A 17,758-nucleotide genomic window follows, 5' to 3' on the forward strand; every position below is an offset into this window, starting at 1 on the left:
GTTCTGCTTCCAGATCATTACGTCTGTGACGTAACCTGATACCTGCAATTGCTGTAATCCTTCATCCCAGGCATTTCTTATTTTTATACCTTCCCCTACCAGTCCTCCGATGACCTGGATTTTATTTTGTAGGGTTTCGATATCTATGGAGTTCAATGCTCCTATTCCTGCTCCCACTCCACCTAACACAGTCCCTAGCACATCCCGTTTCTTTTTCGGGGGCCTTTCTTTTCTAAAAGATACCTCAACACTGGTTGTGTTGCAGCCGCCTTTCTTCTTCGGGGGGTATTTAATTTGTATTGTTAAATTTAATATGCCTGGGGACTTTACCACTGGGATGCAGGTGGTCAATATCCATTTCAGGTGTCCCGGATCTCGCGCGGAATGCTTATTTTTATTATGGGTCCATTGTTTAGTATAGGTTATTCCATTTATTATTTTCGTAAGGTTCATACACTTTACCCATTCTCTGTTTCCTAATTCAAAGTAGCAATTCTCTTCCGGTCCACACAATGTTCCATTGGTCTCCCGACTCTCACCCTGGTCCGTGCTGGTCAGGCAAGTCATGGCCACCTTCCAGTTCAGAGATATATTAAATCCTTCCTCACTGGTCACTTTCACTTCTCCTGATCGCTGATCTCTTCCTACGCCGCAAGCTTTACACATCACTGTGAAATTCCCTATCTTACAATTTTTTCCCACTGGGCATGTAAAGTTACCTTGCTGCGTTGCCTTATCAATTTTCTCCCACTTCACATCTCCCTTCCATACTTTTCCTTCTTCAAGTAATTCTTCTTCCTGTCTGACTCTCCTTACTGCTAAAATGATCAGAACACCCAATGTCCATTTATAGTTTTCCCAAAAGTCCCACCTCATCTTCTCTTTTCTGTTTACTTCTATAACACTCTTGAACTAATTCGTTACAATTAGGTTTTCCATAATTCGGAAGTCCCAACGCCGGAGCATTAGTAATGGCTTTCTTTAACTGTTTAAATGCCTCTCTCTCTCTGGGGTCCACTCCACCTTGGGTGGGGCATCATTTAGGGCAGCTGATCTTAGGACCACATCCCATTCTCGATAATTGGGGATCCATTGTCTACAGTACCCAACCATCCCCAAAAATGACAAGATATCCTTCTTTGTCTTTGGTATGGTGGCACTTTGAATTGTCTGAATTCTTTCTGGTCCTAGCTGCCTCTGCCCTTGAGATATGTGAAAACCCAGGTACTGGACTTGAGTCTGACAAAATTGTAACTTTTGTAACGACACTCGGTGCCCTCTTTCACATAGGTGCTGTAACAGTTTCAGGGAATCTTGCATGCACCTGTATCTGTGGCTGGAAGCCACAAGCAAATCGTCCGCATACTGCAACAGCACAGACTGGTCTGATAATGAACAGTCTTCGAAGTCTCTTTTTACTGCTGCTGCATATACTGCGGGGCTTTCGGTGTATCCTTGGGGCAACCTGGTCCATGTGTACTGCTGCTTCTTGTGAGTGAAAGCAAACAGATACTGACTTTCTTGATTTAACGGGATGGAGAAAAAGGCTGAACACAGGTCTATCACAGTAAAGACAGTTGCTGTTGGTGGGATAGCAGATAGTATAATGTTGGTGTCCGGTACCACAGGGGTGATAGGGACTACTATATTATTAATAGCCCTCAGATCTTGCACAAATCTCCACTCATTCGGCCTATTAACCTTTGGTATGGGCAGTATCGGAGTGTTACACGGGCTCTGTGTCTTTTCTAGAACTCCTTGTTCCAATAATGCAGAAATGACTGGCTCCATCCCAATTTTTGCCTCTGGAGGCAGTCTGTACTGCCGAATGCTTGGTAACACGGCGTTCTTTATCAATTGTACCCGATGGGGTACTGCAGAATGTACTTGCCCAACATGATTCTTATGCTTTGCCCAAAGTTCAGAGGATACTTGATTCAATGCCATTGGCAGCTTAGGGCTTGGTTGTTCCGGGGGTTGCTGTTTTTCAAAAGTGGAGGCATGTTTTTTTCCTTTCCACTGGAGAATCCCCCTGGTGCGGGTGATAAATTCTATCTGAACACTCTGCAATTTTATGACTGCCCAAGGTTGATAGCCTTGTTGCTGTTTTTCTTTTTCTATTCCTACAATCATCGGACCCATATCTTTAGGTTTCGCTGGCGATTTTACAGCCAATGTCAGATGGGGTGTCGAGTTCTCTTCTCTATACCGCTGCTGCTGTAAGGGTGTCAAATCCATGGCTACCCTCAATCCTTCTGGTCCAAAATAAATGCGGGGCGTAGCTTCTACTATTTCTTCTTTTTTTAAAAAGGATTGTACCAGACACTGGTAAGTTTCAGCTTTTTGTCGAGTGTACCAGGCTGTACAGTGAAGCTGAACTGCCTCAAAGCTTGTCAAAATTATATACATCAATTCTTCAGTATTAGGGTCAATTTTAGCTTTTAAATTTTGTATAACTTCATGTATCAAGGGGGAATAGAAGTTGCCATTCAATTGCCAACAATAGAGGGCAGCCTTTTCTTTGTTATCTTCCCTTTTCTCTTCTTCAATCCCCTTAAAGAACTGATGGATTTTATTTGGAGGGAGCTCCATGAACATCCCTTCCTTTGTGCAATAAATTGTGGCTCCTAGTTTGCACAAAGTCTGTCTTCCCAATAAAGGGAGAGGTGTTGTTTTAGAGACTATCAAAGTCTCATTATTAACTTGTTGTCCTTCAACTATCAATTTGGTAGGTTCAGATAAAAATTCTTTCATGGGGATAGCGGCCACGCCCGAACTTAAGACGGTGGTGTTGCTTACAGGTAGTCCCACAGAGGGTGGTACAGAAGACATAGTAGCACCGGTATCCACCAGGAACTTCACATAAGTGTTTCCCACTTTTACTATTGCTAAAGGGTTTTCTTCTATGTCTGCTGATAAGCGGAGGGCTGCCGCCTGTACCACTAAGCCTCCGGGGCATCCCTATGCTGATTGGTACGGGTTGGGGTTAAAGAATGAAAACTGAGGGGCCAATGAAGGTGGAGGTTCGGGGAAATCCCTTTGTAACCCTCCAAGCTGTTTCGGTGGGCACCTGCAATCTCGAGCCCAATGCCCTTTCCTTCCGCAATTTCTACACTCATCTTGGGAGCGGTCTCGTTGTCCTCTTCCTCTTCCCCGTCCTCGTCCCCCAAACCCTCCTCTATTATTCTGTGCTTGTCCTCTTCCCTTTTGTTGATAGTATTGACCTGTTATTTTAGCCTTGTTGTCTTTATAGGTGAATAGTCCCTCCCTATCCATATTGGCCAGTACTGTAATTGTCTCTTTCCAACTTTTTCCTTGCCAGTCTAAAACCTTTATTTTGTATGTTCTTGCGTGTTGCGGCAACATACAATTTAACAAGGTTTGCACTGCCAAAGGTTCGTTTTGCTCCATCGGTATTCCTGCATGTTCGTCCCAACTATTTTTCCATCTGCCTGCAAAATCTATTATTGATTCTTCTGCTTTCTGCAAGCAGCGGGTGACTTCCCCTATATCCCCATGCTTTTTAGCCCCTTGCAGAATTGCGTTCTTTCCTCGGTGTTTCAGCCAATGGGTTAATGACTCATTGCCGGCATCCAGCAAGTCATCATTAACTCTCCAGTCTCCATTTTCCCCAGTTGGGATGGGGAACATATCTTTTACCCCCTGCTAGGAAGATCCATAGGCCGCTTGCAATAATAATTTAACATCTCCTGGGAGTGGATTGTAAATTGTACATGTTTGCTCAAGCCAGTTGTGAAATGCTACCGGATTTGGGGCGGCCGAGATCATATCTCTGGCTTCTCCAGGGGACCATGGTTTTAAGACTGCCGTAGTTCCTATCATTACCCTAGGCAGTTGGACAGTAGAATCGGCCTGTGCCTGTTCTCCTTCTCGTTCTCTGGCCGTTTGCAGCCTTGTTGGATAGGGATTTCTTTCTCCCTGGTCCCGACTTACTACTTCGTGCTCTTTAGGTCTAGCTTCCCCTGCCCCCGATGCTTCCGGGTTTACTCCACCGGCCCCGTCATTAGGTGGCTGATCCGGAGGGGCTGCTAGTTCCCTCGGAGCTTGATTTCTATGGGCAGCGATTATTTCTATAAGTTCCTGCCAGCTATCTTGTTTTGGGGGTTCTATACGGGGATAGAGTCCTACTGCTGGTGCTGAGGGGATAGGAAAACCCGGAGGACTATAAGAGGGAGGTTTTTCACTCTCCCCTCTTTCTTTTTCTTCTGATTTATTTTTAGGGGGTTGATGCCTTTTAGCAACCTCTGTCCATTTTTAAAACAGTTTTCCATATAGTCTCTATCCCAAGTGGGGTCTCCCCCTCCTTCCTTGGTTGTTTTTCTCCATTCCTCAATCAAAGATAACTTAAAACTTCCTCCATATGGCCAATCCCCATCAGACCAACCGTACAAATCGCTGCTAAACGTTACCGCATATCTGTCATCTCCTGTGTCCTTAATTACAGTGTCCGCCGGCGAGCCGGGCGGCACAATGGGATCTCCTACCTTCTCTCGTTGCTTTACTACCTTACGGATTCTTTTCTCGGTCTTAGGATGTACTTTCATTCTTTCAGTCGAGAGGTCGTCCTTTTTTTCTTTTCTAGGAGCTGGGCGCAAGCGCCCTGCTCGACTAGAGCCGTTTCCCATTCTTCTGGGTGCAACGTCTCGCGATCTTTTCTGAAATGAGAGTTAGGACAGTCCTACAAAATATACAGTAATTTACAAAGCGCTCACCGGTGTTCTCTTTTCCGCTCAGCTCGGGGTCTCCTTTTGCCTTTTTGTTATTTTAGCTTCTTTGCGGTAGCTACCATAAATGCCTCACCCCCTCCAAGGGATCTCGGCGGCTCGTCCCCCTGTTAGCTAGGACGGCCTAGGTACCTTCCTCCTTTCAGCTAGGAAGGTCCTTAAAATTCCTCTTTTCTCTTTAAAAGTTAAATTTAGTTCTTTTGGATCTCGTTTTTTTTTTTAGAGATCCTGCCTGACTACGCCAGAATCTGTTGAGGAAATTTTAGCTTAAATTAACTCAGGCGTTACTTTCAGAGTCGTGCTTCGAGAGAATTTTATTTTCTAACAAGATATCTCGGAGAGCTTGCTCAGTCCGCACCGAGGCAAATACTCTGAATTTTACAAGAAAACCCGCTCTATCTTTATACAGTTGAAACAGGAATTTTATCTAAAACACACCACACAAGTACATTAATCATATATTCTTGTAAATTCAATCAAAGCAAGAACTTTATCTAAAACACCTCATATGAGCATTAATCATACATCCTGTAAATACAAAGGTCATTTCAGGAGGCAGACTTTTATCTTGTCCTTGCATAGTTTCTCCCTGTCCGTATTCTGATGAGCAGGGTATCTGGAAACTCATGTAAACACTAGATAGTCATGTATTTACAACATCCTTTGTTCCAAGATCTGAGAGGTTTGGGTGTTTTCTTTTCTAGCTCCACTAATTTAATTAACTCAGCAAGAAGTGAACTTAACCCTTTCCTTAAAAATAGGGCTTAGATCATTTTCTTCCACAGCAGGACATCTAGATAGGAATAGTGCAATCAAGCAGATGCAACATGGATTCATGAAGGGGAAATCATGTTTAACTAACTTACTGGAATTCTTTGAGGATATAACGAGCATGGTAGATAGAGGTGTACCGATGGATGTGGTGTATTTAGATTTCCAAAAGGCATTCAATAAGGTGCCACACAAAAGGTTACTGCAGAAGATAAAGGTACGCGGAGTCAGAGAAAATGTATTAGTACGGATAGAGAATTGGCTGGCTAACAGAAAGCAGAGTCGGGATAAATGGGTCCTTTTAGGGTTGGAAATCGGTGGATCGTGGTGTGCCACAGGGATCGGTGCTGGGACCACAACTGTTTACAATATACATAGATGACCTGGAAGAGGGGACACAGTGTAGTGTAACAAAATTTGCAGATGACACAAAGATTAGTGGGAAAGCGGGTTGTGTAGAGGACAAAGAGAGGCTGCAAAGAGATTGAGATAGGTTAAGCGAATGGGCTAAGGTTTGGCAGATGGAATACAATGTCGGAAAGTGTGAGGTCATCCACCTTGGGGGCGGGGGGGGAAACAGTAAAAGGGAATATTATTTGAATGGGGAGAAATTACAACATGCTGCGGTGCAGAGGGACCTGGGGGTCCTTGTGCATGAATCCCAAAAAGTTAGTTTGCAGGTGCAGCAGGTAATCAGGAAGGCAAATGGAATGTTGGCCTTCATTGCGAGAGGGATGGAGTACAAAAGCAGGGAGGTCCTGCTGCAACTGTACAGGGTATTGGTGAGGCCGCACCTGGAGTACTGCGTGCAGTTTTGGTCACCTTACTTAAGGAAGGATATACTAGCTTTGGAGCGCGTACAGAGACGATTCACTAGGCTGATTCCGGAGATGAGGGGGTTACCTTATGATGATAGATTGAGTAGACTGGGTCTTTACTCGTTGGAGTTCAGAAGGATGAGGGGTGATCTTATAGAAACATTTAAAATAATGAAAGGGATAGACAAGATAGAGGCAGAGAGGTTGTTTCCACTGGTCGGGGAGACTAGAACTAGGGGGCACAGCCTCAAAATACGGGGGAGCCAATTTAAAACCGAGTTGAGAAGATATTTCTTCTCCCAGAGGGTTGTGAATCTGTGGAATTCTCTGTTCAAGGAAGCAGTTGAGGCTAGCTCATTGAATGTATTCAAATCACAGATAGATAGATTTTTAACCAATAAGGGAATTAAGGGTTACGGGGAGCGGGCGGGTAAGTGGAGCTGAGTCCACGGCCAGATCAGCCATGATCTTGTTGAATGGCGGAGCAGGCTCGAGGGGCTAGATAGCCTACTCCTGTTCCTAATTCTTATGTTCTTATGTTCTCATGTCACCTTAAATCTGTGCTCTCTGGTTCTCGACACTTCCTCCAAAAGAAAGAAAGTCTTTCATGATCTCGGGCTGTCCAAAAGCGCTTTACAGCCAATGAGGTACTTTTTAAAGTGTCGTCACTGTTGTAATGTAGGAAACGCAGCAGCCAATATGTGCACAGCAAGCTCCCACAGACAACAATGAGATGATCAGACCATCAGATTTTTTGATGTTGATTGAGGGATAAATATTAGCCAGGATGCCAGTGATAATTCCCCCTCTCCTCTGCGAAATAGTGCCATGGGACCTTTTACGTCCACATGAGAGGGAAAACGACTTCGGTTTAGCGTCTCAGCCGAAAGACGGCACCTCCGACAGTGCAACACTGCCCTGGAGTGTCCGCCTAGATTTTTGTGTTGAAGTCTCTGGAGTGGGACTTGAACCCACAACCTTCTGGCTCAGAGGCAAGGATGCAGAAAATCTAGGCTGACACTCCAGTGCAGTGCTGTACTGTCGGAGGCGCCTTCTTTCAGACGAGACATTAAACTGAGACCTTGTCTGCCCTCGGGTGGATGTAAAAGATCCCACGGTACTATTTCAATGAAGAGCAAGAAATAAAGCACAGAAACTGGTCCATGCTGGTGTGTATGCTCCACACGAGCCTCCTCGCACCCCTCTTCATCTAATACTATCAACATATTACTTTCTCCCTTACATATTTATTCAGCTCTTAATGTGGGGTTGGACTTGAAGAACATTCGCGAACTTTTTTTAACAACAATCTGGGAAATCTCTTCGTCACGTTTTGCTGCCAACTCGAATTACCAGATTTATTAAATTTAGTTCCATAATTTGCCATGGTGGAATTAAAATTGATGACCTGGGTTCCTTGTACAATACCACAACCACTAGACTATTGTATCCATTAGGAACGCAGGAGCAGGCTATTCATCATTTCGAGCCCATTTTGCCATTCAATTAGATCATGGCTGATCTGTACTTCAAATCCATTTACCCACCATATCATAAGGACATAGAAACATAAGAAATAGGAGCAGGAATTCGCCCCACGAGCCTACTCCATCATTCAATAAGATCATGGCTGATCTTCAACCTCAACTCCACTTGCCTGCACTATCCCCATATCCCTTGAATCCCTTAATATCCAAAAATCTTATTGATCTTTGTCTGAAAATATTGAACGACTGAGCCTCCACAGCCCACTGGGGTAGAGAATTTCAAAGATTCACCACCCTCTGAGTGAAGAAATTTCTCTTCATCTCAATCCCAAATGGCCCACCCCTTATTCTGAGACTGTGATCCTGGTTCTGGACTCCAGCCAAGGGAAGCATCTGCATCTACCCTGTCAAGCCCTGTAAGAATTTTGTATCTTTCAATGAGATCGCCTCTCATTCTTCTAAACTCTAGAGAATATAGGCCTTGTCTACGCAATCTCTCCTTGTTGGACAATTCCTCCCCCCATCCCAGGAATCAGTCTGGTGAACCTTTGTTGCACTCCCTCTGGCAAGTATATCCTTCCTTAGGTAAGGAGACCAAAACTACACAATACTCCAGGTGTGGTCTCACCAGGGCCCAATATAATTGCAGTAAGAAATCTTTACTCTTGTATTCAAATCCTCTTGTAATAAAGGCCACCAACGTACCATTTGCTTTCTTATTTGCTTGCTGTACCTGCATGTTAACTTTCTGTGATTCGTGTACAAGGACACCCAGGTCCTTCTGAACACCAACATTTCCCAATCTCTCACCATTTTAAAAAATAGTCTGCTTTTCCATTTTTCCGAACAAAGTGGATAACATCACATTATATTCAATTTGCCATGTCCCTGACCACTCTCATAGCCTGTCTGTATCCCCTTGAAGGCTCTCTGCCCCCTCCTCACAACTTACATTCCCATCTAGCTTTATATCATCAGCAAACTTGGTTATATTACATTTGGTCCTCTCATCCAAATCATTGATATAGATTGTGAATAGCTGGGGCCCAAGCACTGGTCCTTGCGGTACCCCACTAGTTACAGTCTGCCAACCTGAAAATGAGCCGTTTATTCCAACTCTCTGTTTTCTGTCCGTTAACCAATCCTCAATCCATGCTAGTACACTGTGCCAAATCCTAAATACATGCTAGTACATTACCCCTAATCCCATGAGCCCTAATTTTGTTTAATTTTGTGTGGCACCTTATCGAATCTTCTGAAAATCTAAATACACCACATCCACTTGGTTCCCCCTTATCTACTGTGCTAGTTACAACCTCAAAAAACTCTAACTCTGGCCAATACTATTATTATTTTTAAGTGCTCTGTTACCACGTCCTTAATAATAGAGTTGAGCATTTCCCTACTACTGATGTCAGGCTTACTGGTTTGTAGTTCCCCGTTTTCTCTCTCCCTCCTTTCTTATCTAGTGGGGTTACATATGCTGCCTTCCAATCCGTGGGAACCGTTCGAGAATCTAGGGAATTTTGGAAGATGACAGCCAATGTATCCACTATCTCTATAGTCGCCTCTTTCAAAACCCTAGGGTATAGGCCATCATATCCAGGGGATTTATCGACTTTCAGTCCCATTAATTTCTCCAGTACTATTTTTTTTAACTAATAATTTCTTTCAGTTCCTCAATCTCGCTAGATCCTTGGCTCTCCACTATTTCTGGGAGGGTTTTTGCATCGTGAAGACAGATGCAAGGTATTTAATTTCTGTGCCATTCCCTTACAAGGCCAGAGTGTATGAGACTAGAACAAGGCATATGAACTATAAATATGACAAGTGGTCAGGGGGTTTTCAGAGCTCTCGGTGTGTCAGGATCCCCCACCTAAGTGCTGGAAGTCAGGGTCTGATGCAGGTTGTTTAATTGTTACTGCTACCTTTAATAAAGTTACACTTAGTTAATGTTATCTTTAATAAATGTCATCTTTGTACCAAACCTCATCGAAGGCTTTGCACAGGAGTTACTAGCTTACAGAAGTTTAGGTGTCAGCAAGTGGCTCAGTGAGTAGCACACTCGCCTCTGAGTCAGAAGGTTGTGGGTTCAAGTCCCACTCCAGGGACTTGAGCACATAAATCTAGGCGGACACTCCAATGCAATACTGAGGGGGTGCTGCACTGTCGGAGGTGCCGTCTTTCAGATGAGACGTTAAACCGAGGCCCCGTCTGCTCTCTTGAGTGGACATAAAAGATCCCATGGCACTATTTCAAAGAAGAGCAGGGGAGTTATCCCTAGTGTCCTGGGGCCAATATTTATCCCTCAATCAACATAACAAAAATAGTTTGTCTGGTCATTATCACATCACTGTTTGTGGGAGCTTGCTGTGCGTAAATTGGCTACTGCGTTCCCCACGTTACAACAGTGACTACACTCCAAAAGTAATTCATTGGCTGTAAAGTGCTTTGTGACGTCCGGTGAAAGGTGCTATAGAAATGCAAGTCTTTCTCTTACAGAAGTTGAAACCAAAATTTAAGGCTGTTATGTTCTCTCGTTGTCTTAGCAAAACTCGGCAACATTTAACGGCACAGAATGGCTGAAAATGACGTAGACAATGAGCTCTTGGACTACGAGGATGACGAGGTAGAGAACCAGGCGACGGGTGATGCCTCGGAGGTGCCCCTGAAGAAGGACGTGAAGGGCTCGTATGTGTCCATCCATAGCTCTGGCTTCCGAGACTTCCTGCTGAAACCGGAGTTACTGCGCGCGATTGTCGACTGCGGTTTTGAGCACCCTTCTGAAGGTACCTGGGCCCTCGGGCTGTTCTTGTTGCATCGGGAAACATAATGGAGGCCACCCGGGCCCAGAGTGAGCTGCAAGCCAGTGATGGGAGCAAAAAAAAGCTCCGGTAGCTTGATTAGTGCCGTCCAAATTCTGAGGTGAATACACTTCCCCCAACCTCCCCGGGTCATGGAAGTTTCAATCCCTGTTTTTTTCCTTCTATTTTCTCTGGTTTCTTCCTCTCCTGGGAGGCTCAGTTCCCATATCAACAACAAGAACTTGCATCCAGGGACTTGAACAAATAAATCTAGGCTGACACCCCTAGTGCAGTGCTGAGGGAGTGCTGCACTGTCGGAGGTGCTGTCTTTCGGATGAGACATTAAACCGAGGCCCCGTCTGCTCTCTGTGTGTACGTAAAAGATCCCACGGCACTATTTCGAAGAAGAGCAGGGGATCTATCCCCGGTGTCCTGGCCAATATTTATCTCTCAATCAACGTAACGATAACAGATTATCTGATCATTATCACATGGGAGCTGGCTGTGCGCAAGTTGACTGCTGTGCTTCCCACATTACAACAGTGACTACACTCCAAAAGTACTTAATTGGCTGTAAAGCGCTTTGAGACGTCCGGTGGTTGTGAAAGGCGCCATATAAATGCAAGTCTTTCTTTATAGAATGCCTTTATTGTGGAAAAATGTCCCAAGGCTTTTCTTGGGTGCTGCCCATCCTGCAACACTTTGCCCAAGTGGTCATTCTTCATGCATTAAGATATGAGTCCAGGAAGCCTTGGCGGGATATTTGATTGTGGTCGAGAGGAGTGGGAGGGCAGCTTGCAGCTGATCCTGACTCTGTTCTCGCTGACGCAGTTTGCAGCAAAAATCACTGGATTGAGATCAGGAGCAGCTCAGCAGCTAACTTGTTCCTACCTGCTCCCTATAAGAACATAAGAACACAAGAAATAGGAGCAGGAGTAGGCCATAAGGCCCCTCGAGCCTGCTCCGCCATTCAATAAGATCTTGGCTGATCTGATCATGGACTCTGCTCCACTTCCCTGCCCTCTCCCCATAACCCCTTATCCCCTTATCGTTTAAGAAACTGTCTTGGGACACTAGAATCATAAGGCGCGAGTTTGGTCAAACCCAAGTTCCGCCCAAATACCGCCGAAAGGACCGCTAAGATCCTGACGGTACATTGGGCGGGAAGTATGGTGGAAAAAAACGCCCGATGGAAAAAATGGGCCTTACACGCCGATTCTGGGCAGCAGCGGGCGGTCGGTCGCATTCTGGGCGGCAAATGCGATCCTCGGCAAAGTAAGGGAGGGCGGAGGAGAACGGGAAAAATAAAACATTTTCAACACATGAAAAAAAAACTACGACAAATCCTTCAGAGGACCCCCATCCACCAAATTCGCTGCAAAAAAAAAATGAAGAGAACAGGAGCACGAACCTTTTCTTGCAGGTCTTCATACTTACCGTTCAGGTTAGACCTGCCTCCATGCGGTGGTCTTTTCTGCTGCTGGAGCGGAGGACCGCCCGGACCAATCTGGGGAGTGAACAGACGGGAGGACCTTTGTCAGCGTCGCACGCCAGCGGATGCTCCCAAGCGGTCTTCTCTCCCCGCCGGTGTGAGGACCCGATCAAACTCGCTCGGAGGGGAGAGCGCCCAGAAAACATGGAGACCACCGAGTTTTCTCGGTGGCAGCCGGTGCTAAGTCGGCCAGACTCGGACCAATAGAATCTTCCAGCGCAGAATGAGGCTGTTCGGCCCATTGTGCCTGTGCCATGTCTTTGAAAGAGCTGTCCAATATAGTCCCACACTCCAGCTTTTTCCCCATAGCCCTTCAAATTAGTCCTCTTCAAGTACGTGTCCAATTGCCTTTTAAAAGCTCCTATGCCTTGGGCTCCTTCTTTCTGACCAAGACTCTCTTCCCTCCATACTCTTTCCCGAACCTCCTATCCCAATCTTTCTCCTCCATTACACCTCATGCGCTCACTGTGCGCATCTCCATTAGACCCGCATCCTGCCTCCTGGGTTCTCTCCCACACACAACGCCCCCTCGACACAATGGTCGCTGATGTGGCGGTGGTCCCGCCATGTTCTGGCTTAGCCTGCTCCTTTAATAAATCACGCATAATCCCGCCAACCTCACCAACTACTACCCAACGTCTGAGCTTCCGTTCCTCTCTCAACTTCTCCAAAGAAGCATCACCACCAAGTTCCAAGGTCTACCTCTTGCATCACTGCCCCCCTTCGAAACCTTCCACAGCTCTGGGGCAGAGACTTCCAAAGATTCACGACCCTCAAGAGAAGAAATTCCTCCTCATCTCCATTTTAAATGGGCCACCCCTTATTCTGAAACTGGGCCCCCTAGTTTTAGATTCCCCCATGAGGAGAAACATTCTCTCTGCATCTACCCTGTCCAGCCCCTCAGAATCTTATATGTGTCAATAAGATCACCTCTCATTCGGCTCAATTTTGGCCATGACTTGCTCCAATTCTTTTGGATTAAGTTGGTTTTTCTGGCATAAGTTTAAAAACGTCAATAAACTTGCTCCAGAGTAAATCAGTTAGGTACGATTTTTTTTTTAGTTGAGTTTTTTTTTTCAAAAGAGGCCGTTCCCAGACACTTACGCCAGTTTTGGCCATTTATGCCACTTTGGCCAGCTAAAACTTACTCCAAATCAACTTAGGTCTGCATATGTGGCCAGCTCTGAAAAACCTTGCGGGCAGCTCGGAAAGCAGTGCACATTAGTACATCATCGGTGGACATTAGGCCAGGGATAGGGGAGGGAAGGGAACCGTGTAAGAGGATCTGAAACCAAACAACCAAGCACCAAACATTGCAAGGAAAAGCTCAAACAATTAAAATACTAATAGAAATCAAGTAAATCCTACCTTAATCTTCAAAGTCGGCCTGGGAAGGCAGCGGGGCAGCCTGTGCGTGAGGCCATTCGGCCTGGGATAAGGGTAGCAAGACGCGCACCGGGAGTCCAGTCGTCCAGGGCTAGGGACGGCTGCAAATGAATGGGGGGGGGGGGGAGAGCGTGTGGTGCAGAAGCAGAGCGACCGAGTGCGGCATCGGGGGGGGGGTGGAGAGCGAGAGATGCTGGCCTTGATATCAACAGGGGGTGGGGGGGGGTGGTGGGGGAGGCAAAACAGCGACCGACGTGGATGTGGCATGGGAGGAGGGGGGGTGCGTGGAGAGAGATGCTGCCCTTTAAATCAACGGGGGGGGTGGGGGGGGGGTTGAAGCAGAGCGACCGAACGTGGCATCGGGGGGTGGCGGGGGGGGGGGAAAGAGAGAGAGATGCTGCTCGAGCGCCCAGTTTCGGCGCTACTGAGCATGTGTGCACATCAGACCCGACACCATAGCACGTGCGGGCAGCTGCTGGCACTGTTTTCGCCGCAGGGCTGCAGCTCCGCCCCCCCCCCCACTGCACTATATACGCCGCGCCAGGACCCGGGACACTCAGCAGAGCTGCCAGGATGGGGGCACATTTTTTCCGCGCCGTTTCCAGCGCACAAAGTCGGCGCATCGAGGGTAAGTGCGCCGAAAAAAGGGGTTGGGGAAAATTGAGCCCATTCTTCTTAACTCCAATAAATACAGGCCCAAGCTGCTCATGCTGAAGAGCATGCTTACGATCCATTGCTTTGCTCTTGCCTTCAACCAACATCCCATAATCCGACTCCCACCACTACTCTCGGGCTGTTGGGTTATTTTCACCTCTGTGAAGTGCTTTGGCATACTTTTATTACATTGGAGCTGCTATATAAGTGCAAATTGGGATCTCGTTTGACTTTCTCACTGTCTTGTAGCACATGCCTATCTATGTACAGTCTTGTCTGTGTATAACAAGAAAAATGTACACATTGCAACAACCTGGAAAGGCACTGTTATGACCAAGAGCTTGAAAGTGTTCCAAGCGTCGACATATCGTTTTGTTCTGTTGGCTTAATTTAATTATCCCCGTGCGTCTGTTTCTCGGAACTAAAAATAGACAATCCTGAAAACTGGCCAGCAAGCTCGCAAAACATCTGATGCGAGGGACATTATTGTTTCTGGCACGATGCTTTTTGCCAAACGGTTTTGGCTGAAGCATCTCACCCGACACATTAGCCGCTTCGCTTTTACTACTTTCAGGCCGTAGGTGCTTGGAACTTGCGTCCGTTTATTTTCTATTAATTACTGGCTTCCGTTCCTTGCAGTGCAACACGAGTGCATACCCCAAGCAATTCTGGGCATGGACGTCCTGTGCCAGGCCAAGTCTGGCATGGGAAAAACAGCGGTGTTTGTCTTGGCTACTCTTCAACAACTTGAACCTGTCACTGGACAGGTGAGTTCAGCGTTGTCACCAAATGGGTGCCGGTTTGTTGGTAGTGGGCTGTGAGCATGAGGGGGCTGGAAGGGTTGATGTCGAGAGGATTCCTCATAGGGGAATCTAGAACTAGGGGGCATAGTTTCAGAATAAGGGGTCGCAGATTTTAAACGGAGATGAGGAGGAATTTCTTCTTTTGAGGTTCATGAATCTTTAGAATTCTGTATGCCAGAGAGCTCTGGAGGCTGGGTCATTGAATATATTTAATGTAGAGATAGACAGATTTTTGAGCGATAAGGGAGTCAAGGGATATGGGGAGCAGGCAGGGAAGTGGAGCTGAGTCCATGATCAGATCGGCCATGATCTTATTGAATGGCGGAGCAGGCTCAAGGGGACAAATGGCCGACTCCTGCTCCAATTTTTTCTGTTTATGTGAAGTCAACAAGCTGAAATTAAGCCTGGAGTTATATAGTAGTTCATAAACTGATAGTGGTATCGGTCTCTTGTACTATAGTTTCATCTGAACTGGAGACTGCACTCTCTTTGCAGGGTTTGCAGTTGTGTCAAACTTATTTTTATAGTTCAGTTAACCCTTTGGAATCTTCAATACCTTAGTAGCTTCTTCCCTGAACCTTTTCTTCAGTGTAAATATTCTGTGTTTCTCGTAGGCTTGTCTCGTTGGTGCGGCTGCCTAGCCAGCGGTATCAACTTAGTTGCCGATCGTTGTCCCCTCTCCGATACGGGAATGTCTCCACTGCAACACAGTGTAGCGCCCACTACATTGTGCGTCCCGTTTGTACGAAAGCTAATGGGTTGTATGCCAGAGATGTTAATTGTATGTTTGTTGCTAGATTTCCGTACTGGTGATGTGTCACACTCGAGAATTGGCGTTCCAAATCAGCAAGGAATACGAACGGTTCTCAAAGTACATGCCAAGCGTGAAGGTAAGAGGAGACAACCAAGTGTGTGACTTTCTTTTCTCTCTTCATTTAATATTTCCCCCCCCCCGAGCCATCTTGTCCTCCTTCTTGCCCTGAAGGAATTGACACTTACTTGGGCTATGGTTGCATGGATCTAAATTTTTTTTGAATGTAATTAATTCACGGGATGTTGGTGTCGCTGGCAAGGCCAGCATTTATTGCCCATCCCCAATTGCCCTTGAGAAGGTGGTGGTGAACCGCCTTCTTGAACCGCTGCAGTCCGTGTGGGAGTACCTTCATCACACGGGCCACTGGATGGCAATCGTTCAGGATGGTCTCGACATGTTATCCCACCATGATGTTTGATGTAAGTACAGTTACAGCTGGGATGGCCCCAAACTCACTGAACATTGAAGCTGGACAGACTGTCTCAGTTTGAGATCACTTGGTGCATGTTTACTCACTAAGCCAGCAGGGTGCGAACCATTTAACTGCCCCCTTAAATTCGGTTCACGAGAAACAGAGGGTGGGTGCTGCCGTCCCTGCCGGAGTATATGACTAACGTGTATCTTTTGGCTGCCGCAGGTCGCTGTATTTTTCGGTGGGCTCTCCATTAAGAAGGACGAGGAGCTGTTGAAGAAGAACTGCCCGCACATTGTGGTGGGCACCCCTGGCAGGATCCTGGCACTGGCTCGCAACAAGTCTCTCAACCTCAAACACATCAAGCACTTCATCCTGGACGAGTGCGACAAGATGCTCGAGCAACTCGGTGAGCGTTCAGCTTTCCAAGGGTACATTCCCAGCAGGTTGGCCCCCTGGTCCCAGCAGGTTAGACCACCCCTGGTCCCAGCAGGTTAGACCACCCCTGGTCCCAGCAGGTTAGACCACCCCTGGTCCCAGCAGGTTAGACCACCCCTGGTCCCAGCAGGTTAGACCACCCCTGGTCCAAGCAGGTTAGACCCCCCCTGGTCCCAGCAGGTTAGACCCCCCCCTGGTCCCAGCAGGTTAGACCCCCCCCCCTGGTCCCAGCAGGTTAGACCCCCCCCCGGTCCCAGCAGGTTAGACCCCCCCCCCCGGTCCCAGCAGGTTAGACCCACCCCCCTGCTCCCAGCAGGTTTAACCACCCCTGGTCCCAGCAGGTTTAACCCCATCCCTGGTCCCAGCAGGTTTAACCCCCCCCCCCTGGTCCCAGCAGGTTTAACCCCCCCCCCCTGGTCCCAGCAGGTTTAACCCCCCCCTGGTCCCAGCAGGTATTAACCCCCCCCCCCCCCCCCCCGTGGTCCCAGCAGGTTTAACCCCCCCCCTGGTCCCAGCAGGTTTAACCCCCCGCCCTGGTCCCAGCAGGTTAGACCATCCCCTGGTTCCAGCAGGTTAGACCCAACCCCGGTCCCAGCAGGTTAGACCCCCCCCCCCTGGTCCCAGCAGGTTAGACCCCCCCCCGGTCCCAGCAGGTTAGACCCCCCCCCCCCGGTCCCAGCAGGTTAGACCCACCCCCCTGCTCCCAGCAGGTTTAACCACCCCTGGTCCCAGCAGGTTTAACCCCATCCCTGGTCCCAGCAGGTTTAACCCCCCCCCCCCCTGGTCCCAGCAGGTTTAACCCCCCCCCTGGTCCCAGCAGGTTTAACCCCCCTCCCCCCCCTGGTCCCAGCAGGTATTAACCCCCCCCCCCCCCCCCCTCCCCCCCTGGTCCCAGCAGGTTTAAACCCCCCCCCTGGTCCCAGCAGGTTTAAACCCCCCGCCCTGGTCCCAGCAGGTTAGACCACCGCTGGTCCCAGCAGGTTAGACCATCCCCTGGTTCCAGCAGGTTAGACCCAACCCCGGTCCCAGCATGTTAGACCCCTCCCCCTGGTCCCAGCAGGTTAGCTGCACCCACCCCCCACCCCTGGTCTCAGCAGGTTAGACCACCCCTGGTCCCAGCAGGTTAGCCCCCCA

At 47.7% G+C, this 17,758-nt stretch overlaps 1 protein-coding gene across 4 annotated transcripts in view; it reads left to right on the forward strand.

Moving 5' to 3' along the window:
- Positions 1 to 17,758, forward strand: part of ddx39b (DEAD (Asp-Glu-Ala-Asp) box polypeptide 39B) — a 47,110-nt gene that overhangs the window by 4,782 nt on the left and 24,570 nt on the right. For all 4 annotated transcript variants that reach the window (XM_070861319.1, XM_070861322.1, XM_070861320.1 and 1 more), the window contains exons 2-5: positions 10,371 to 10,610; positions 14,797 to 14,924; positions 15,758 to 15,850; positions 16,412 to 16,595. In XM_070861319.1, coding sequence (XP_070717420.1) covers positions 10,400 to 10,610; positions 14,797 to 14,924; positions 15,758 to 15,850; positions 16,412 to 16,595 — 616 coding nt within the window. In that variant the 5' untranslated portion in view covers positions 10,371 to 10,399. The remainder of the gene's footprint in view (positions 1 to 10,370; positions 10,611 to 14,796; positions 14,925 to 15,757; positions 15,851 to 16,411; positions 16,596 to 17,758) is intronic.

This window comes from Pristiophorus japonicus, chromosome 19, assembly GCF_044704955.1.
Source record: "Pristiophorus japonicus isolate sPriJap1 chromosome 19, sPriJap1.hap1, whole genome shotgun sequence".
Classification (NCBI taxonomy): Eukaryota; Metazoa; Chordata; class Chondrichthyes; family Pristiophoridae; genus Pristiophorus; species Pristiophorus japonicus.